Source organism: Vidua chalybeata, chromosome 3, assembly GCF_026979565.1.
Source record: "Vidua chalybeata isolate OUT-0048 chromosome 3, bVidCha1 merged haplotype, whole genome shotgun sequence".
Taxonomy (NCBI): Eukaryota; Metazoa; Chordata; class Aves; order Passeriformes; family Viduidae; genus Vidua; species Vidua chalybeata.
The window spans coordinates 52,859,887-52,882,266 of NC_071532.1; the positions used below are offsets into that span (position 1 = coordinate 52,859,887).

The 22,380-nt window shown below is 39.5% G+C and overlaps 1 protein-coding gene across 3 annotated transcripts in view; it reads right to left on the minus strand.

Annotated features, from left to right (window-relative positions):
* Window positions 1-22,380, minus strand: part of SYNJ2 (synaptojanin 2) — a 65,630-nt gene that overhangs the window by 12,821 nt on the left and 30,429 nt on the right. For all 3 annotated transcript variants that reach the window (XM_053937822.1, XM_053937821.1, XM_053937823.1), the window contains 13 exons: window positions 21,974-22,035; window positions 19,115-19,211; window positions 15,942-16,114; window positions 15,451-15,532; window positions 15,073-15,222; window positions 14,813-14,978; window positions 12,842-13,033; window positions 10,654-10,738; window positions 9,254-9,394; window positions 6,028-6,220; window positions 4,188-4,346; window positions 3,815-3,971; window positions 1,745-1,862 (listed from right to left, as the gene is read on the minus strand). In XM_053937822.1, the coding sequence (XP_053793797.1) occupies window positions 1,745-1,862; window positions 3,815-3,971; window positions 4,188-4,346; window positions 6,028-6,220; window positions 9,254-9,394; window positions 10,654-10,738; window positions 12,842-13,033; window positions 14,813-14,978; window positions 15,073-15,222; window positions 15,451-15,532; window positions 15,942-16,114; window positions 19,115-19,211; window positions 21,974-22,035 (1,775 nt within the window). The remainder of the gene's footprint in view (window positions 1-1,744; window positions 1,863-3,814; window positions 3,972-4,187; window positions 4,347-6,027; window positions 6,221-9,253; window positions 9,395-10,653; window positions 10,739-12,841; window positions 13,034-14,812; window positions 14,979-15,072; window positions 15,223-15,450; window positions 15,533-15,941; window positions 16,115-19,114; window positions 19,212-21,973; window positions 22,036-22,380) is intronic.

Sequence of the window (22,380 nt, forward strand, 5' to 3'; positions counted from 1 at the left end):
AAGGAGGACAGGTAAGCTTCATTTTTTCTGCAGTGGTCAACATCATGCCTTGAGCACTATTAATTATATTTCCCAGTTCTGCATTAGCTGAACGTAATTGAAGACATACCATAACTGAATTGAAATAACAATTGTATGAAGCACTTATGGCAAACCTACAGACCAAAACATCAGGATACTTCACTCATTATCAAACAGCTGTGGCCCCAAACATCTATAAATCAGGATGGAAATATATTATTTTACGTTAGACAAGGCCACATTTCTTCTTCCAAAAACAAAGGACAAGGTATTCTAGATGTATAATGTTGTCATGTAGCAAATATGTGCCAATCCATTACACTATAAGCAGCCAACACTGCAAACTTGCTTCTTGAGCCATTTCTTACAAATTACTTCTTTCTGTGTTAGACCTGAATAAAATTGAGAGAGCTGTCTGAAAGAGTAGAACTCATCTCATCTCAGTGGGTGCAATCCACATTCTCAGATTTTCACCTGCACATACACACAGACCAGTGACTGGGACAGCTGCTCTTGTAATTGTGCCAAAATTGCTGCCTTCTACTTGCAATAGTCCTGACTCTTGAATACACATCACCAGAACATATGAAAAAACAACAGCAGGGCTAGAAAGGGATAACGGAGGGGAAAAATGTATAGAAAGCATTAACTATTTCCGTAAGCATTGTGAATCATAATGCATTTCCATATGTCACAAAGATACAGCTATGCCGTTTTTCTAGCACAAACCTTGGGAAAACAAAGCTGCTGACTGTAATTAAAAAGCAGCTTGTGGAGTCAAGTTTGCTGAAATAGAAAACCATGTATAACAGTCATGTTTCACAGATCGCATCCTCAGGGTCCTATATAATGAGAGCAGCAGCCCCACTGTGCTTTGCAGAACACAGCAATGTCAGAGCCTTGACACAGAGAAATTGATTGAAAGAGGCATGTTCTTTCACTGTTCTTTCACTGATAGAGGACTACAGAACAGTCCTGGCATGCAAGAGCACCACCAGAAGCACATAGACAGCTACTACTGGGGGTCACTGAGTGCTGCTAGGAGGAGCAATATTGTAGCATTTCCACAAAGCATACAAGGGATGAGACAAATATTCTGAATAAAAGGGACCTTTCAAAGTGTATTTATCACAGAATTTGTTTCCCAGAAGTGAAGCAGAGAACAAGTTTATCAAAGATAGGTCATTCAATATCCCTAAAGAGAAGTCAATGATATAGACGAACCAGAAACACTGGCCTTTGATTTTTCTACCTTCTCCCATTTCCATCTTTAAAGGAGGCACAGAAGCCCCGCACTTGAGTATTGTGAAGAGGCCAAACTTGACCTGGTGTGGCCTGGTTTACATCTCTTCAGGCCACACAGTCCCAAACTCCTCCTCTCCTGCAGCAAGCTGAGTGGAAATCCATCAGAGCAGCTTCCTTAGGTATCAGAGCTTTTCCAAAACCAAGCAGCAGAAAGCTCTGTTTTCTATACCTCTTGCTGCAACTTATCCAACCCTTGCTGCAATCGCTGTGCAGGAAAAATAAATACATTACTGTAGATACTTGCCACTCTGGTGTAAAACTCACCATGAGAAGAAAAGACCCATCAAGCAGATACTGAACATGGAATAAGAGTGTAATTCTTATTTTAATCTGACTTGGTCCCTCACTCTGAAGGTGTAATTCAGCATGTCACACTTTAACCTGGCACATTTTAAACTCTCTCTGATTGTTTAGTTACCTGTGGTCAGATGCTTGCAGCTCTGCTCTCCCATAGTACATCAAGGCTCCAGGGGTCCAAGTGTGCCTGACTTTAGTATCAGCACTCAGATCACTGTCCAGAAGATTGATCTCTCCAGCTATGCAGCACAAAACATGATTTAAAACTCACTCACATCTACTTTTACAAACAGTTAAACACTGTTTTATTGGGAAGCTCTCCACAGACCCTAGTAGTGGGAGGTGGGGCTTTTTTTGTTCTTGTATATATATCATTCAAAGAAGAGCTTATATCCTAAAAGAATTACAAATTAGGGACTAGATAGAAAAAAAAAAAAGAGAAAGGACTGGGAGCACAACTAAGACAGCTGATCAGAAGAGTAAGACACCTGCAAAATTGTTGACCAGAATATCACCCAATTAATTATCTGTGCAACAGGGGTTGTTAGAGTCATATTAGTATTTTACCTCCTGCCTTAACACTGAGCATAAAACCAGACACTGTACTTGGAAATTATTTTGTAATTCTGAATATTAGACAGGGATTGGAGAAATAATACACAAGAGATAGGAGAAACCATACCCATGTAAATCCAACATCCAAATAATTCAATTGCAACCCTTAAGGTGACTGAAAATGCTCCAGACATTACGCTAGAGTGAGGTACCCTAGTGTTGTTAGTAACATGCAAGTTTTTGGGTCACTGTTTGAATGAATGGATAGCTCTGTCCCTCTTTCCTGTGAAGCTGAAAATGAGTTAATATGGAACATGGCATTTCTTCCTAATCACTCACACTGCCCTTTCTTCTCGTAAAGTGAGCAGTCATTTAGCCTGTAACAACAAGAAGATGCAACACAGTAAGAGCTGAGAGACAGAAGAGCCTTGCCACCAGCAGTAAAGGAGAGAAACTCTGGCAGCAAACTAAGAAAGCTTTGCAGGGCTGGGAATGTACCATTCAGTTATGGACCCACGTGAGCCAGCTGTGGGAGGCCTACAAACTCTAAAGAAAGGGACCTGCCTTGACTCTTGCAGACCAGCCAGCTAGTTAGGTCCTATGAGCTGTATGTACTCCAACTGCTAAAGTTCCCCAGGGGCAAGTTTTACCATGGAATATGGTATATGCATAAATAAGGGGATATGCATTAGAAATGCTGAAGGGTGTTCTTTCTCCTAAAATGAAAACAGCACAACAGGGCTGTTATAACTTCCTTATTATACATCATAAAGCTTTTCTTTCCTGGACTGCATCTCTATCAATGGTTTAAGCTCCTCATTTTACTTTGTTTTTCATTCCTTAGATAAGAGTGAATAACTGTATCATGATGACATGTACTCTCTCATTGCCCTAGTTTTGCTTTGTAGTTTTTACACTTAACATAGTCATGGTATGACTTAGATTCCAAGAAGAAATTTCCAGGCATGTGAAAAACCACATCTGCAGGCACAGACCAAATTAATTACCTAGCAGTTACACATCTAATATGAATTTCAAATTTTAGAAACACTGGGGGATAGATATTCCTGCAGATTGAAAGAATGATTATGAGAACTATCTCTGGATATGCAAAGAAATATTTTTTATTTCTTAACTGCAACTTTTGAATAACAAGTGAAAATGGCCTTTCTGTTGTGTTGGCCACTCATGAATTCAAGGTACTTTATAAGCACTAATTAATGAAACCTCCCCCAATTCTATAAACCAGCAGAAATATTTCTAAGAATTACCAGTACAGAAGAAATTACAGTAAACTGTTTCTACATCTACTGAGAAGAGCAGTTTTAACAATCTAGCCATTGTAACACAGAAACTTTATGTGGACTAATGATTCTGTAGAAAACCAACAGAATTATTTCTGTACTACTACAGCTGGGCTGTTTTCAGTTCCTCAGTGAGCTCCCAGCACCTGTAGCATAAAGCCTTTGTTCACACACACACAAGAAGAAAGGGCCTTGTCTATTTCTGACACTTAATCCAGTGAAGCTGAAAGAACATCTGCTTGAATAAAGCACCATTCAGTAGATTAAATCCACTTAAGTGGGTTCTAGGTGAATTCTAAAACAACTTTCAGATAAAGAAGGATTCTACGCACCTGTTTTTTCAAAGGGTAGTTTCTTTCTCCACCAAAGCACTCTGTCAGTCCACGCTGGGGTTCTGCACTTATCACTTGTATCATAAGCCTCCGAGCCAACGTCGTATTTATATGTTGGTCCAAAATTAATAGTCCCTTCATGGAAATCTTTAAAAATCTAGTTAAATAAAGAACATCTCTTTAAGTTACAGATGAGGAAGGTGCTACTGTGACGTATCAACTTCCTCGCAAACAATGCTCTGATTTTTAAACCAATTACTGCATTCAAGTGCTACAACAAGTGTCTGAAAATGTAACCTCTTCACTCTCTCAAGGAACAAGAAAGACCCAGCCAACATGCAGTTATTCAAGAAAATGAGACACGCTGCCTTACTTTTCCACTGGATTTTTGCTGCTGTAGTTGATCAAATTCCAAAAGTGTCTTCCAATCTTGACGTTTGAGAAAATAAAAGACTTCTTCATATGTTAGATCAATGCGATAGTTAAAATCACCACACCAGAAGACATAGTCATGGGAGAACATGTTCTGACCCTAGTTTTGAGGTACAGAATACCGTTAATGTTTAATCACATTCATGAAAACACCTTTAAAATGCACTGAAATGTAGCACTCAGTCTCTCTGAATTACTAAATACTGGATCTACTCATCACAATTTATTTCTCAAAATTCATTTTGTGATAAAATAGAATGATTCCTTCACTGGCTTTGGCACCCCACTGAGCTGAATTTTGTAAACACGAATGTCAGACTCTGACCCCTCTTTTCTGAAGGTATGTCTAAGCTGGATCCTGGCTTTATATTCACAATTTGTCTGTCATGAATATTCAAAATATGTTTGTTTCCCTAACACATTTCACATGCAGATATTTGCATATTCTAAATATAACACAAAATGTACTTCTGGTACCAAGGCAAATTTAGCAACAAGCCCCTGAGTAAGAACAACCTCCAAATTCGATCTTATGCAGACATCACAGTTTTGTAAAGGTATTGAAATCAAACGTCAATGAAAAATCACTCCAGTTCTAAATTTAGCATCCTACCCTCTAACCAGTCTTTGTTTTTTTTTTTCCTTCCCAGTTCAGCTATAAGCCTCTAAACCCCCAAGATTCATAAGGGAAACGTTTCAGACTGTGGCTGTCACAGCACTAGAGGGCACTCTTTATATGCATTATACACACAAGGTACCTCTAGCTGTTTTAAGTGTAAAGGACATCAAATAGTTAATGAGGTATTAGAAGGAAAAACTACCAGAAGCACAACTTTATGGCCATTTGGAACAGATTTTCTTTGCAGGACATCCAGTCTGTCAGTATTAGCTCCTACATAAACCAACTGATTGGTATGCTGCACGTGCCAAGCCTCTAAACCTTACAAACAACAGGAAGGTAAAATTTTATGCTTTGCATCCTAAATGCCATTTTTTTGCTGACTAACCAGAATACACAAACTGGCCCAATCCCTTCCTGGCTTAGGCCTTTCCAGAGAGGCCCAAGAAAGAAGGTATTGTGGAAATTAAAGCAATCAACATTAAGGGAAGCAAAGGAGCCCCGCTACCAAATCTCATGCATTACCTACTGGCCTGAGGAGACAAGTTGGAATTAAAACACTAGGGCGATTGTTTTTACACAATTTAGGGGAAAAGTTATTCGTGCAGACCAGTGGAGCCTATCTGCCATGCTCTGAGAGAAGCCAGCAGTTCCTTGAGAGTGACACATTCACAAGGATGAAAAGAAGGGAACAGAGGGTACCATGTCAGTGCCCAAGAACTGATCCATCATACCTGACCAGAAGCAGCCAAGGCACTGCTGCACTGAGTGGTACAGATGATCTTTCAGGAATTCTCACTTATTAGAGCCAGCAAGAGCTATCAATATCACACTCTCCAGTTCTAACATCAGTCATCTAGAGCTTAACTGCACAAAGCCAAGGACTTTTCAAGCACTGGGGCAACTCTGTTTTCTGAAAGGACTAGTACTTTTGTAAAGCAAGTGTTATATTGAGTAGTATTCAGTCTTCTGTTAAACATGCTTCCGTATTTATTTGTTTGTTTGTTTATTTAATTGCTAACATTTTCTTTAATATTTTTTTCATGGTACGGAGATGCCTTCTTTGATGACCTGTCATCAAAGGCAGACTGAGACCAGCTTTCATGATGTAAAGATCCACCTTTATCTCCAATAATTTTAGCACACATACATCTACACTTACCATTGGGAAGCTGAGTTTCTGTGTGATTTCTTTATAATCTTCATTCCTCTCTTTCACCTGAGTCTGCCCAGCAGTCAAGTGACTGCATATAAAGCAGAAACTGGTACTATAGAACTGAAAACGAATGCTCACTGCCCCTTTATTCCCAGCTTTTCCTCCCATTCCTGTCTTCACCGTGTCTATTGCTACATCCCTGCATTAAAAAAAAAAAAAAAACAACAACAACAACAACAAAAAAAAACAACAACAACAAAAAAAACACACAAAAAAAAAAACCAAAAAAAAACAAAAACAAAAACAAAAAGAAAGAACAGAGTAAAGGGCTTCAGGGACAAACATTCAATTAACTTTTCTGCAACATAAAGGGAAAAGCCAGTTTACAATGCCATGTCTTCTCCTTTCTAGAAAGCCTGCTGCTTTTAGGCACATCTTTTAGTTTCTTGATGTTCATGTTCTGATGTTTCAAATTAAGTATAATACGATACTACAGAAATAAAACTATTTGAAAAGATTTTTCTCCTTTTTTTATCCCTTCCAAACAGATCAGCAAGACCTTATTTCTGAAATACTGGGAATTTCTATAGAACATACTTTTCAAGTTTACATCTACTGTGATCCTTAAAATATAGACAATAACTAAATTTACTACTATACTTGCTTTTATTTTTGAACATATGGGAATCTGCTTTTCAGACAGTGAGCAATTTACTGTTCATATGTGTTGAAACCCAACTTCACAATTCATGATGGATTTTCCATTTAATTAAAGAGCAACAGATCATAACCCATACTTCATTAAATCAGATGTGATAAAATCAGAGATTATTGGATACAACTATTTATATGTAACTTCTCAAATGATTTCTGTACTGATGACAAATTGCTTAAGGTCTCGGCGTTGCTAATCACTTAGTATTTCAATGTGATGATTAGCACACACTTCACTACAGAAAGATAACTTGGTAAAGCAGACCACTTGTTCTCAGGGTAATTTCTCCCAAAAAGCCAGGCTACTCAAAGAACAAAGCACGGCTGTCTGATCTGATAAGTAAATGATGAGATCATTGTTTTAGCCAACCCCAGCACCATGCATGTCTTTCCCAGTGAGAAAATTCTTCTTTCCAGAGGAAACATCAAGCAGATCTGACAAGAATATTACTGATGTTAAAAAGGGACGTGCAGAAAACTGCTAAGTCTTATTTGAGTTATTCTCAGAAATTCGTGATGTAAATGAAGCAAGATGTTTACAGGTCTTTCCCCACCCCTTTCATTTTCTTCTCTCTTCCTCCCCCATCTTTTGTACCTTTTTTCTTTCTCTTTAATTTCCTGTCTTTTCCTGACAGCAGGACACCACCAGAAGACACCCTCAGGGAGACAAAGGCGGAACATCTCAAAGTTTTCTATGAAACAATGGGTTTTTAGCACTCTGCGGAAGCATGTGTTCAGTCTTTTCACTCTAAAGTTCTCCCTTCCTGCTGCCTGCCTACCCATCTCCTGACTGGTATTCAACTGATTTTCTTTCATGGCAAAGGTTATGATGAGCTAACCCACTGTAAATACAACTGCTTGTATTTCATCAATCCTTTCACTGATGTATAAACCAGCTATTGTCTCATTATTTCTCTATTCTCTGTCTTCTGTTTAAATCTCTTACATATCTGTAAGCATGGAAGCATTTTTTTGCACTTCTGATAATTTTTCCTTTCCTAGACATGAGAAAAAATATGCAAGCATTCAGGTTAGGTTTGATTATGCTCACATAGCACATAGCAGCGCATTTGCATTAAATGATGAAACTTGGTCACTAAAATCAAACCCTTCCCTTTTTCTCTTGAGTTTCAAAGAGCTATATCCAATTTCTAGCAGTTTGACAACTGCAACAGAACCATTGTGCTGTTCTGCTTCTCATTTCCATTTAAACCACGAATTTCCTACTGGATTACTCAAATTTTTTGTAAGCCAGGTGACAAGTCACAAACTGAGAGCAACATTTCTCCTCTGGAGTGCTTCATAGCAGCAAAAAAAAAAAATCTTTAAAATAAAATAATTTTGGAGAAAGATTATTGGAAAGCAGCAATGCAAGGCCATTGGAGTTACCTGAATTGTATTGCTCTGTCTGGCCTACAGCACGTGATGTTGCACAAGCTCTGTTCTGAGGTTTTCAGTAGATATGAGATCACAGGGAAGAAAGAGGCAGCTTTTGGTATTTTAATCACAAAATGCAGTGGCCAATCAGTGCTCTAATATGGGGTTAGGAAGGAGTGTTTGGATCTCGGTGCTTTAAGGTCAGACAGATGCCCAAAAATAGTTTTGGCTAATTATTCACTTCCTAACCATTTACATTTAGCCTGCATGATTCTTTTACACTTAGCCTGCATAATTCTTGCCCATAGCAAAGTCATTTTAATGCAAGTATCTCCATGGGTTGGTAATTTTCTAGAAGGAGTTTAATCACTCTCCAGGGACAGCTGAGCTAGTAAGCAGAAGATACATATCTCTACACCCTCCTGACTGGGCACACAGTTTTGGTTCTCATGACATCTGGGAAAGACAAAAACTTCATAGGTTCTCTTACCTCTAAATTCTATAAAATGTCAAGTGGCAAAATTAAGTCTCTTTCCCCCATTTTTTTCAGGTCTAGAACTACCCGTTTCCATAAGGAATCCATAAGTATGGACAGGGCTAGAAGTAAAACCTGTCCTTCAGGCAGAGGCAGGCACTTGTCTTCAATCAGTGCATCAAACACTCTTGGACTTACTAGCCCAGGTAATTTCTTTCCCAGGAAGGTAGCACCCAAACAAGATGCTCCACCCTGACTGCCCACCTGAGGCATGCCTGGATTTTCAGCTACCTGGAGGAAGACACTGAGGCTGCCTGGTCTTTGTGCTACCCCAGGAGATGGACTCCAGCCTGTTGCTGTCTGGCAGCATGCCTCTTCTCCATGCTGAGCAGAGACCAGAACCCAGGTTTGCATGACTCCCACCAAGGTGAGCAATCCCTCCCCATGTTCTCTGGCCACACTCCAACACCAGATGCCACTGAAGATACAGGTTGAGTTTTGGGGCTTTTTTATTTGGTTGGTTTGGAGTTTGTTGTTGTTAGGTTAGTTTTATTTTGGGGTGGGTTTTTTTTTGTTTTTGGTTTTGGTTTGGTTTGCTGGGCTTTTTGTTTTGTTGTTGCTTTTTTTTTGTTGTTGTTGTTTTGTTTGGTTTGGCTTTTTTTTTACCTGATGAAGGGGACATGATATGGTCGTACAAAGATGAAAAGACAAACACCAACAAGCTGTGCTGATGTCAGCTGAATGTAGCGATGAGTCCTGGAAATAGCTTTTTGAAGCTGCTCTCCCCACATTTTTCTATTCGTTGTACTGGAACAAACACAAAATCATTTAATGGAATCAAAACAAACCATGGTCAATAAAATGAACAGATTAACTGTGCCTTACGTTTACAGACATCCCATTAGGCTGTAGAACTTGAAGTACTGTAGAATGCATGGCAGAGACAGATAATACCTCCTTGTAAGCCAGCCTAGAGTTAGCAGGGTCAGTGAATCCAGGCACAGCATACAAATACAGTTATCCTGCTTCTGGATGTGTGAGGGGTTTTGTTTACTATGCTTAGAAACATCCACACTCACATGACATTGCATACACCCATTCACTGGGGATAACTGGAAGCTGATAACAGCAATCATAACAGTAAAAACAAATTTCCAAATCAGTCTCATGACTTGTAAGATTTCCTATGCTCACAGTGGAGAGATCTTCTCAGGATTTTCTGACTGGAAGGTGACTGGCTACTCACAGCTGTTGGCTGTTCTTAGCAAAGGTTTGTGAATAGCTGCATATACCTTCACGTCAGTGGATCTAATTTTTTCTTTTCTCCAAAGTCAACATATCTATGCAGATATACCACCAGCCCAGCAGCCACACTAAGCACTGCTGTAACTTGTCATTCCCAAAACAGACAACTAAGTGGTCAGCCTAATGAATCAGCATTGGAAACATGATATTCAGGGTTCCACCTCCATTCAGATTCACAAGGACCAGTAAACACAACAGCCTACCGCACATGCAGATATGCCAACCTTAGGCTTTGCATTTAACTCTTGCATAGCTACAACTTTCACAAATGCAATTAGCCACAGAGACATTTTTAGACAATTTTAGAATTCCCACATGAATGGCAATTAGGTTTGTAGTCATTAAGCACATTTTTCCAACATCGGACAGGGCTTTAAGGACAAGTGTTAGATCAACCTCAACCAGAATTCTTCTCTGACAACATAAAGATTTAAGAGACTTAGGAAACTGAGTACTTCAACATCATCCCAGTGACATTTGTTAATGGGAAACATATTTCTAGCTATGGCTGCAAAAAACAGACTTGGAACGGAGTATTCAATACAAGTGACCATAAAAATGAACATGGCCAGTTCCTTTGGGGAAGAATATGTTCTTTTTGTTGGTTTTTTTTTTTTTTTTTTTTTTTTGGTTGTTGTTGTTTGGTTGGGTTGGTTTGTTTACAGTTGCTGAGGTTTTTTTGGTTGGTTGGTTTTTTTGGTTGGTTGATTAGGGGGTTTTGTTGTTGGTTTTGTTTGTTTGGTGTTTTTTTTTTTACATACCTGGCATTCACAATGTTCCCTGCACTTAATTCAACCATCTCTTCAAATCCCACTGCAAATATGTCAGGAGGGCAGTTATCATCATCTGTTGGCAGGAAGGAAAAGTCATACCAGAATGACTATTTTGTTGTTTCTTCTAATGATATGTATTCTAATTTCTGTCAGAGATCCTTCCTGTAGTTCTATCTTGTGTATCCCCTGCCAAGCTATACATATTCATAGCTCCTTTAATCTAATCTCATAAAACATCCCCTGCAGTTCCTCTGAATTTTTTTCCTGCTTTTCTCCCACCAGTTGGTCTCCATCTCTCTTGCAAGAAGCAGTTCAGAACAGAACATTATACTGTAGCAGTGTTAAGCCCTCTCTCCCACACCCTACTCATCACTAAAGCTACAACACCTCACTACTCACTATCTCTTACCCGCTTGTCGTTTTACCCAGTGTGCTCTTCCTTTCTGACACAGATTCCTATGTAACTGAACTTAATTGTCCTCACACCAGTATGTCACCTCCATCTCAATGCCTTTAGTAAATTTATCTAGTTTAAGGATGCTTTTGAAGTTTCTTCTTGCCTTCTTTCTTCCAAGTCCTTCTTAGATCACCTGTATTTAAGGTTAGATCATCCTAGAGCACAGTGACCCCCACCCCCTCTTTCCCTGGCTCTGTTGATATTACTCTGAGGAAACACCAAAGGTCAGATGCTGTCATAAAATAGTGTGAAGCAAATCTGTTGACCCATTAGTAAATCTGTCCATTGCCTAAAGAGTTTTTAATTTCTTTAAAGTGTCATATGACCACAGTGACAGTAACTTAATTCAACATGAAGATCTAAATATAGACAAACATAGGGACCTAAATCAAATCTGACTCAGAAATCACAAATAAAAAGTAAAATATGTAGCAACTTGTACAGACAGAAAGGTGAAACTAGCATGACAGCGAGCCTCCTTTACTAGATTAACCAGATAGGCACTGTCACATGTATTTCCCATTAATAATTTTGGACATCTGCCTTTGAACACTTGCCCATTTGCGTAGGCACTGCACTGACATTAACACGGATTCAGACATTTGCATGGTCGTACCCTAGCCCTGCCCATTCACATAACTCAGCTCTCTTCCAGAAGCCGCTCAGACCTACCATGTCACAGCTGCCTGTTCCATGTAGCCCTGCTCCTCTGGTTCTTTCAGGGAATGGTCTGGCAAGGCTAACACATGACAGTCTCTCAACAGATTTTAGTATTATGGGCACAGTCATGTGCTAACACATCTGAAGTGTTTCTGAAACAGACTAGACTGGACTAATCACTTACCTAGGCTGCTCAGAATACAGTGGTCTGCATCTAATCACATACCACTCAGGAATTAAGGGTTCAAATGAGACAACTTGTATAAGGGAGCCAAGGATTTGCGGAATGTATTCCTGTTAGGTACAGGACTATGTGTGTGATGCCTGCAGGAAACTAAATGTTCCACTGTAACAACAAAAGCATGGGTTTTGCAACCTCTCAATTTTTAAATGACAGAATGTTCCCCTTTCATTTACCTTAATTAAAAAATCTGTAAATCAATTGCAATACCTGACCTTGTTCCATAAATAAGAAATTCAGCAGCCAATTTCATCAAACCACAAGCATAAGAGTTTTCTATAGTGCTAAAGAAAGGAAATATCACCTTCAACAAAGTAAATCTTTTTGTTTGAAGGCTTTGATAATAACATTTCCAGACAAGCTCATAGTCCAGATTGTATAGATACGTTTAGCTCCAGATGAGAGACCAAGGAGATGCCCTGATGGCACGTAAGCACGTAACTCCTGCTCATGATAAAGAACAAAGAACAGAGATATGGAAGAAGAAAATTACATACAGGGTGCAGAATAGCCAGATACATCCCACAATGGCATGAAAGAGAGCTCTGAATTCTGACCTGCTGAAGGTTTGAAACAGTCACATGGACTGTTTCAAAGTGTTCAAAGAACTCTCTCTGTCAGGAGCTCTTCACACACCATTCCACTTCTGCAGGGCAGCACCAAAAGCAAGGAGAAGCTGAATACACCCCTAAGAAATGAGAGAAAATGCCCTCCAAAATGTACTGCCTTTGAAAGGCTGGTCAAATCTAGTGTCCTGACTCACTGTCTCTAGAGATGCCAGCAAATACTGTTTGCACATTTTGACTATGAAGTCTTACCTTGAAATTCTGAAACTCCTGAGAGCTTGGGAGAATCCAGCAGCCAGTCTGTCAGCTCACTGGTACCAAGGATGTTGCTTCGAAACTGCTTTCCCCCATTCACATTCCAGGTCCCCGTGGCAACACGAACACGCTTGGAGCTTGTGAATTCAAACTGACGCTCTGACATGGCCTTCAAAATACTTGGAGTTACTGACAGAAGAGGGGAGAGAGAAAGATGGTGTTTAAAAGAGGAATGTGCTGTAAAAGGACAGAAACCATCCACACTGCAGCAGCACAGTCACTCTGAAATAATAACATTACCTACCCTAGCAGCAACAATACAAAAGGTAGGGGGGATAACCCCTATGGCAATGGCAATATCTACAAGATAACTGGGGTTGATGCCAGCAATTTCTTTTCCAGAAACCAGGCACTCTGAAAGCTTGGGAATGGCTGGTCATTCACTTTCAGCTTACATTTTTCTGTACTTCTTCAAGCAATAAGCAAAAAATTCTTTTATCTCCCTTTATCTTTTCAGTTTAGTCTACAGCACTGTCATGGTTTAACCCCACTGGGCAACCAGTGCTTAGTAGCACTTATCCCAGCTCACTCCCTGCCCCTGCGGCAAAATGCGGGAGAGAATCACAAGAGTAAGAGTGAGAAAACTCATGGATTGAGATAGAGACAGTTTAATGGGACAGAAAAGGGGGAAAAATATAGATAATAGAATTAGAATATACAATATCAGTGTGGCACAGTGCCCAGCCAGTTCCAAAGCAGCAGCCCACAGTCAGCTTTCCCCCCTCCCAATTTATATGCCAAGAATGGCATCAAGTAGTATGGCACTTTCCTCTGGCCATTTGGAGTCAACTGTCCTGGCTGCCTCCCCTCCCAGCTTCTTGTAGCCCTCCAGCCTTCTGAATGGGAGAGCATGAGAAGTGGAAAGTCCTCGACTTAGTATAATAAACACTATATAGCAAAAACTAAAACCCTCAGTGTGTTACCAGTCTGCTGTGGTTTAAACCCAGCTGGCAATCAAATACAACACACTAGCACTCACTCATTCATTAGTCTCATATTAAATCCAAAACAAAACATTATACCACACACTAGGAAGCCAATGAACTCTATTCCTGAAACCAGGACAAGCAATCAAGCATGTCAGAAATTACAACTTAAACTGAAGCCGTTAGAAGTTTAGAATGTGGAAGGAAAGATGGAGAGCAGCACAGTCTCACATCTGCAAATCCAGCACTGCCATGCCTCTCTAGCTGGGTAAGAACTCCTAAAAAAAAAAAACCCTGCTATATTCACTTATTTTGCTGAGTACAGAAAATTAGCAGTGTGCTTTTGCTATCTAAGCAAATGAAGCAGAGTTAATCTTTAACTGCTCGACTTGCAGTCAGGCATAGAGAATTAATCTATATTTTCCTTGTGGGCAACATCAGGGAATAAGCAGTGGCCAATCTGAAGTGGTGCTGAATTGTTCTCTGGAGTAAACTGACCACCCAATACTTGTGGGTGAAATTATCGTTTATATTGCATGTACATATCTTCTCAGAGAGAGTTGAGTTTATTCTAGATGGGTGCAAACAAATGTGTCTATGCTGTGGACTACTGGGGGCCTGGAATAAAGCCAGAAATGAACTAAAATAACAGAGATGTGCCTTTAAAGATCCAAATGGCTAAAAGCATGTGTAAACAGCAAGGACACAACTAAGCAGATAAAAAGGCTGAGCTCAAGAGACTTCCTCAAGACAAACGCAGGATAGACTGGGAATATAGCCCTAAAATCCTCCCCTCTGGTCCAACTCTGAATTGTCAGAGAATATCACCATCAAAAAGCAGAAAAACATACTCAAAAGTTCAAAACAAAATATGAGAAATAAGCATGAGTTGTGCTATGGTCACTTGAAAGTAGTGCTTTAAACAACAGATCTGTGCAAAAGCAGCTTCAAAAACAAAGGGAGTGGTTTAGACTGGCTTTACCCAGCAGTGCAGTCTGGTCCATGAGCATCTTGCCTTTGTCTGCATATTCCTCACGGTAGAAGTCACCCATAAGCAGCAACTCAATGGCTTCCTGCTTTACTGTATCAAAGAAATTTGACTGGATGGTACGAGACACAGAGCGGGCACCATCCTTGAGCTTCCCAACCTACAGCAGACAGGAATTACAAATGCATGTGACACTGAAGCACAAATAGGACATCTTTCTTTACTTGTAAATAAAGTTTGCCATTTTTCTTTACCTTGTTCTTCCCCTCAAGGGCACGACTGCCACTAAATACTCTGCTCAGATTTTGACCATTGAGAGTCCACATCTCCTTGTAGGATTCCACAAAGCGCTCAATTATAGGTTTAGAGTTCAAATTAAGGCTCTCTAATTGAGCAAACAGTATCTGGATTAGGTGCAGAAGGAGAAAAAAAAACACAAAAAAGAAAGCAACATTGTTTATAAATGTGTTTTTGCTTTTTATCCTCAGTATTCCAGTCAGCACCATTCTGTACCATAGAGTGGCAAGACTGACCTGCGTAACTGAGACTTACAGCCTCTTTCCTGTCTTTCCTATGGAATAGCCAATGTATGTACTACAGGTATCCCATGGAAGGTCCTCTGGCAAACTCACCTCCTGTGCAACGAAGGACTGTACACTATTAGAACGATCCAGGCAGTCCAAACAATTCATTCGAAAAGTACCTGTCTGCAGACTTTGGTAACCAAACACAAGAGGAGGGAGGAGAAAATGGTATATTTTAAAATAACATCTAATCATGAGTTGATTGAACAAGATCATCAAATGTTCAGCCTGAATACACCCACCCACATTTTGACAGTGCAAACACACTGTGCACAATATATTCCATTAACACATCTAATTACTTGATTACATCTGCAACACTATATTAGCAAATCCACACAGTAGTAAATTTGCAGATTTGAAACCATGGAGACGCAATTAAGCCAAATCATTGATTTAGCACCAAGACTACACTTTGTATCAAAATTTCATTTCAAGATGGTCAATTTATGGTCATGGTCCAAACAAACCAAGAAACCTGGGAAGGCAAGGACAAGCTGTGCCCGGCTACACTGGGACAGAGGGGCAGAGACACTCACCGTGGACTTACATGCTCGCCCTTTGTGAAGATTCCAAAGTCTTCCCAGTGCAACTTCAGCTGAGGCCTCAGCAAATTTTCCAGTTTCTCAGTTTTCCCACCTTTTGCAAATTGGTGGTAGTCAAAGTTTATCATAGGACTGTCTTCCGCATGGGAAGAGGCCCATAGCAGTTTCTGTATAGATAAGAGAATGAAGGAAAACAAATCCTGCTCAATTCACATGTAAGGATTGATACCAGCATGCTTTTATCACTTATAAGCCTTGACTGTTAATCATATAGTTCGTAGGGAATTTTGAAAGGCCAGACATGAAAAAGCCACTGAAGTTCCCTGTTTGTTTTCTTCACAGAAGTAAACTTGACTGTTAGAACCTAATTTTCCTGCAGGGGAACTCAATGTGTAACTGCAAAATATATATTAGAATTGTGCCTTGGCTAGTGGCAGCCCTGCAGCAATGGGCTACTGCTACCTCTGTGCATGAGGGTGGACAGCACTAACAATGCTCTAGGCAGGCTCAGGGGGAGGAAGTAAGTAAGCAATTACACCCCAGGAAACGTACTATAACGTGTTTGTGGTAAACTGCAGAAGTGAAAGAAGAGGCACAAATAGCCTCAGTATTTCATCTCTAATTTCAATGACCTCACATACATTTCCGTAATCACCACAAATTTCATTAAGGTATCTGCAACAGTACATCTACATCATTAAGGTAGCTGCAACAGTAATACATCCTGTTCTCCACAAGAAAGGCAGAGAGAACCATTACATTAACTTAAACTATGCAAGCCTTTGTCTATTTTCTTCCCTCTTGCACATTCTCACTCCAAGAGATGGATGCTTTTCTCCACTTACATTGTGACACACACTGGACAAAACCAATCTGATATTACATTAAAAGTGTACATGTAGCAGTTACACCAGCATAATTGTATTGAGTAAGCCATTAAGCCTTTCCTGCAGAAAGAAATGTAAAGGCAGTGCTTGGAAAGAGACCTGTAAAATGTATTTCATTAGACTGTTACTGTTGACACCCCAATCTGCCCTGACAGATGCTGGCACTAGCAATGCACTTGAGGATGGCATTTACCCACTGCTGCAGTGTAAATTATTGTCAGAGTATTTGCAACTCTACACTACAGTCCTGCTTTTACTGTAAACATAATTACATCTGTTACAGAGAATGCTTATGGGAGGAAAAGCATTTCCTGGGAACAGTATTGATTTTTGGTCTGGTCTGATTCAGGTAATGCATAATGAATGGTAAATGAATGGTAATCGTGACATTCTGATCAAGAGAGCCCAGCAGCAGTAATTACAGCAATAATTTGAACCAACACTGATAAGAATTACTAAGGTTGAAGCAAGAGTGGAGAAAAAGAAATAAAAGCAAAAGAAAAATATGGCGAAACTAGTGACAGGAGACAAGCTTGCAACTCTAATCACACTCCTATTAATTACTTTATTTTTAATTCAAGCCCTTTAAAATCATCAAAGTAAAATTAACTCTGTAGTCTTTCCTAACTTTCATTTCTTAAAACACAAAGGTAAATAAATGATCAAGGAGTCATTCTGAATGAATACAAAACTTTGTTTTTTAGTGATGTCAGTCTAAATTCTTTGAGCTCACAGGGTATTTTCAGAGTTTATTTATTTTTAAAATAGGCAAAAAAGTAACAATTTAAGCAAAATAAAATTTATTTAAATTAAATTAACAAATGCAAGGTCTTTATTCTAGAGATGCCCAGTTTCTGACTTAAGGTCTGGTTGCATGATATTGTCTAGAACATGATCTTCAAGACTGTGAGAGTTTGAGAAAATATCAGTATCAAATTATCAACAAATGTCATATTTTTATCCATGTAAATGATTTCAGCATTTCAGAGTTCGTTATCTTTTACCTTTAAATGTCAGTGGGGTTTGCAAAACAAACTAGAAAAACTATTTTAAAGAGAGGGGAACCAAAACATTACAGAGGCTTAGGCATGTCATGCAGAAATTCAGTAAGAAGCTGAAAACAAAAACCAGGACCAGACTCCACTCCTGTGCCTTCCTCACTGCCTTGCAAGTTTTAGTCAGTAATTATTTTCTTTGGCCGCATTCTGTACAAGGGGAGACCTTCACTTCATCATTTTCTGCTGGGGAAGTAGATAGTCCCTCCCAGCTCTTTTGCAGGAGGAGGAAATGGTCACACAGAAAAACTGACAAAAAACTTGACACTCCCTGTAAGTTCACTATTACAACAGACAGGGAAAGAAATTAGGCACTATTATTTGACCATAATTTTTATTTTGCTTAGTTTCACATAGTAAACATTTCAGCTCAGAACTGCTAGTATCATTCTTTACCAATGATATATACATGGCACTTACTACAGGTGTGTACTTAAATCATCCTATCATTAGTTTTAGGGACATAACCTCTGAAGTATCTATGTCAGTTTGCTAAAGCAACAGGCGCTTAAGGAGGCAGACTTCCATCAACGCCCGGCCAGATTCAGGCAGCTATTGCACTGCTGCAAATCCTACTCCATGCCAATATGTGGTTTTAAGTTCACACTAGTTTTAAAAAGATACCACACTAGAAAGCAGCACAGCTTTAGTTCTACAATACCTGATATCCTTGCTTTCAGGTAGTAGTTGTGCCTGGGGACACTTAGAGGCCAGGAAAATCTCTCTCCATATACCAAAATGTCATCTGGTGCTCAGGCAGCCAATGCTCAACACAATCAGTGCTGGATAGCTATTTCCCATTACTATCAGAGCAAGGCAGCTCAGTGATGCTACGTCACCATGCTCAGTGATCCAGGCTCAGGACCTGGCCCCCAGGCAGCTCTGGCAATCCCAGGGGGACCCTGACTGCATAGGTGGCTACATACAATGTCAAAGCTGGCTATGATTCACTTTTGCAAATGTGAACTATCCTTAGGAGTATTCAGGTAATTTCTTTTTAAGTTTGGTTCAAGAGAATGTATGCAAATGTATGAAGAAGTAAGCAGAAAGGTAGTGCTGGAAACTAAGCCATGAAACCAAGAAGCACTATTCTCAGTATGTAACATGTAGTTAAGAGTTAACATAACTCTTCATACTATTCATCACCTCCTGGGCTAGAAGAAAAACCGAAGAACATGGAGGCTCAAGGGAAATCAGTGGTTAAAATGAAAATCATTGCTTTTACCTTAAAAGCTCTGTTGAGTACCTCCTCTCCTCCTCTGCTTCCCAAGAGGTTGACGATCACTTGTTTTCCATACTGCTCTTTCAGAAGCATCATATGCCTACAGCAAAAGCAATCATAATAGGTACTAAACAAAAATAGTTATGTTGCCTACTGCCATTTTCAAAATACAAAGTAGAGATCGCTGGTTGTTTCATCCAGCAGAAAGTCTTAGCCATACCATCTACAGACATCTTTCTCAGCTTTCTTGCAATTAATTATTAAAGTAAAAATAGTGAAAGTACGCAATTAATAGATACAGTATTCTGTACTGAAATTAAAGAAAGAAGTGTCTTAGGAAATAGGCCCCAAATCTTTTATGTCACTGTTAGCTTTGACATTGCCCTTCATGCTCCTACCTCTTGGTTGTTAGCCCAGGAACTACACAGGAAAGACAAGAAGAGAGGAAAATGTATTACACTTCAACAGGAATTGTCTGGCACCTTGCAGAGCTGAGACTACTAAGAGTCAGCAGCAGTAATGAGGCCTACAACTCCAGTGCCAAGGCCAGAGAGGTCCAAACACACGTCACAGATGACAGGGTTGAAACATCTCTAAGCTACTGCAACATGGAGACTTTCACTCTGAACTCAAATCAAGCAGGAAGATGAGTAATCCTAAGAACTGCTGCACTGTATCAGAACAAAGGTCCTTTTAGCCAAGTTGTCTGGCTCAGATTCTGCAGGAAAAGCACAAAATAGGACAAGTATAAAATAGCCTGGATTTTTTGGTCTATGTCACTAAAATCTCAAAGCCTGATATTTAGGGACTCTCAAGTTAAGAGCTTTTAGCCAGATGCCGAAACATCCATTCTCCCCTCAAAATATCTTTTTCAAGTTGGAATGCATGGTCTGCAGAAGCTGTTCTGGCTTACCAAGACATAATTAGATTTTAAAGTTGATTTCCATCATGTACAGACAACACTGTAGTAGTACTTAAGAGAAAGCTGGATAGAAATAGACAAGAAAAATAAACTCACAAAAATGAGAATTTATTACATGCTGCAAAATAGCATGTAATAGCAAAGTGTGCGAAAACCAGCAAGCATACATCTTCTGCCATTACTCTTTAAATCCTTTAACCAGAAATAAGTTACACAGAAAACCATGGAAGGGGAGAAAAGAAAGAAGTCATCAGCATTGCCTTCAGGAAACACAGTTAAATATATTTTCCGGTGCATTCTTGATTCTGTAACCAGTTCTGTGTATGCTAACTCATCCCATATAGTTGCACCCTTCTAATACCAGCATCAAAATCCTACCTCTTTGCCAGTGTTGCTTCCTTACAACAAAACTACTGAAGCTCAAGTCACCTGTTTGAATACTGTAAGCAAAGCTCCCTGTGGATTTCTCAGGAAGAGAGACAGAGGATGAAAAAGTATCTAACAAGATTACTATCTATTTCTCACATGGTTAAATATAACAGGCCAAATTAACATCTCGAAAAAGCTGTAGCAGGTTGTTAAATTCCAGTGTACTTTTCCATATAAGCAGGCACTTATTTCTTGCCCATTTTCAAAGGACTGTCTTTTGCAGATTGGTAAGCAGAGAGATCCCTAAGTTCATCTAACTTACTGGCACAAGGGAAAGAAGGAATAGTGCAAGTTTATCCTTATATTCACCTTTCTTATGAGAAAGCTACTCACCAGTTGTATTAGGGTCAGGACTAAAAGGTTGTTCCTTCCTGAGGTACTCTCAATTCCATGGGCAGTACATGAGGATGCTGAATAAGTTACTGTTTTCTTCTTACATGAAATATCTCTGTTGTGGAATGCAAATCTCTACGGATGGAGCTTTAGGGACATTGGCAGGGCAAGTTATCACCAGATGGCCATGAGACCAAGAGTCTCAAAGGCCATTGAATTCAGTAGGATTTAAGAGGTTTAAAAACTTGGAGAATGTAGGCCAAGGACCTCTGGAGCAGAAACTGTTATGGTGCATAGTCCCTTTAGATTCTAATCCCTGTTTGGGGTCTTCAGCGTTGCAAAACCATTAACTGTCAATCATGTTCTGTGTACTAACAGTTGTGGTAATAAAGAGGCCTTACACAAAATCAACATACAACCTGATCTGCCAAAACCAAACCAAAACAGAAATTAATCACTTGACCTGCACTTACAAGGTGAAAATTTCCCACAGACCAAATTCTTCATGTGCTTTTCAGGTACTGTTCCCGTGGATATCAGTAGAAATACACCCTTAGAGGATAGCATTTCCTAGTCAGACATTGAAAGGAATCAAGCAAATGTATGTCTTTTTCTACAGTTTCCAGATGACAAACAGAGTCTTAATGGTTTAAAAATGTTTACAAGCCAATCTTTGTATAAAATAGAAAACATCAGCATAATAGCATCATACAACACTGGTCACAGAATAAGGCATTGCTATTTCTGTGTAGGAGTAAAACAATGAAGAGAAGACCAAATCCAGAATGGAGTGAAAGCAGTGTTTACTCTTTAACCACTTCTGTTAGAGTGGTAAAGCACATATATTCTGTGTACCATAAGTGTAAACTCCCATCTGTTGGCTTGCAAAGGTTTGTACAAACACTTCTTTTGCGTACCACTCAGTATTCCTAAACTTTTACAGAAATGAGCCAGAAGACCCAATTAATTCAATTACCACGAAAACAAGAAGGAAAAAAGCACCCAAAAAAGTGACCAAATTAAGTAAACCAGTTTAATAATCTGCCACACCTGGGGAATTTGCCACATCATCTGAGAGATGTTTCACATCTCAAGATTTTCTAGGAAGACAAAGATGTCTTGGAACCTTGGATACATGCCAGGCTGCTGTGTTGATGCCAAAGTTGAATGAAACTTACCTGTCAAAGGCAGGTGCATTGGCTTCCAGACCTCTGTTAAGCCTTAAATGGCGGGAACCAACCTAAAATAAAATATTAGAAGACCAAGAAATAGAAAAAACTTCTTAAACTGCTAGAGTCATAAGTCACTAGATGTCTCCCTTTTTCCTTCAGAGAAAAACATTTTTTAACAGCACCAGACATCTCTAATAGACTCCAACCACCCCCACATATAATATCCTTAACACAAAAGCCCCAGCTTTTATTAGGCAACATTTACAATTACAAGTGAAAACACAATTACCATTAAGAAAAGGGATACCTACACATCTTTTTATGGCCAAACAAATCACATCTCTTCGCCAGCCTCCTCTTGCAAATAGCACACACTGCCTCACTGCCTCACATGAGTATTCTGTGAGCCTAGC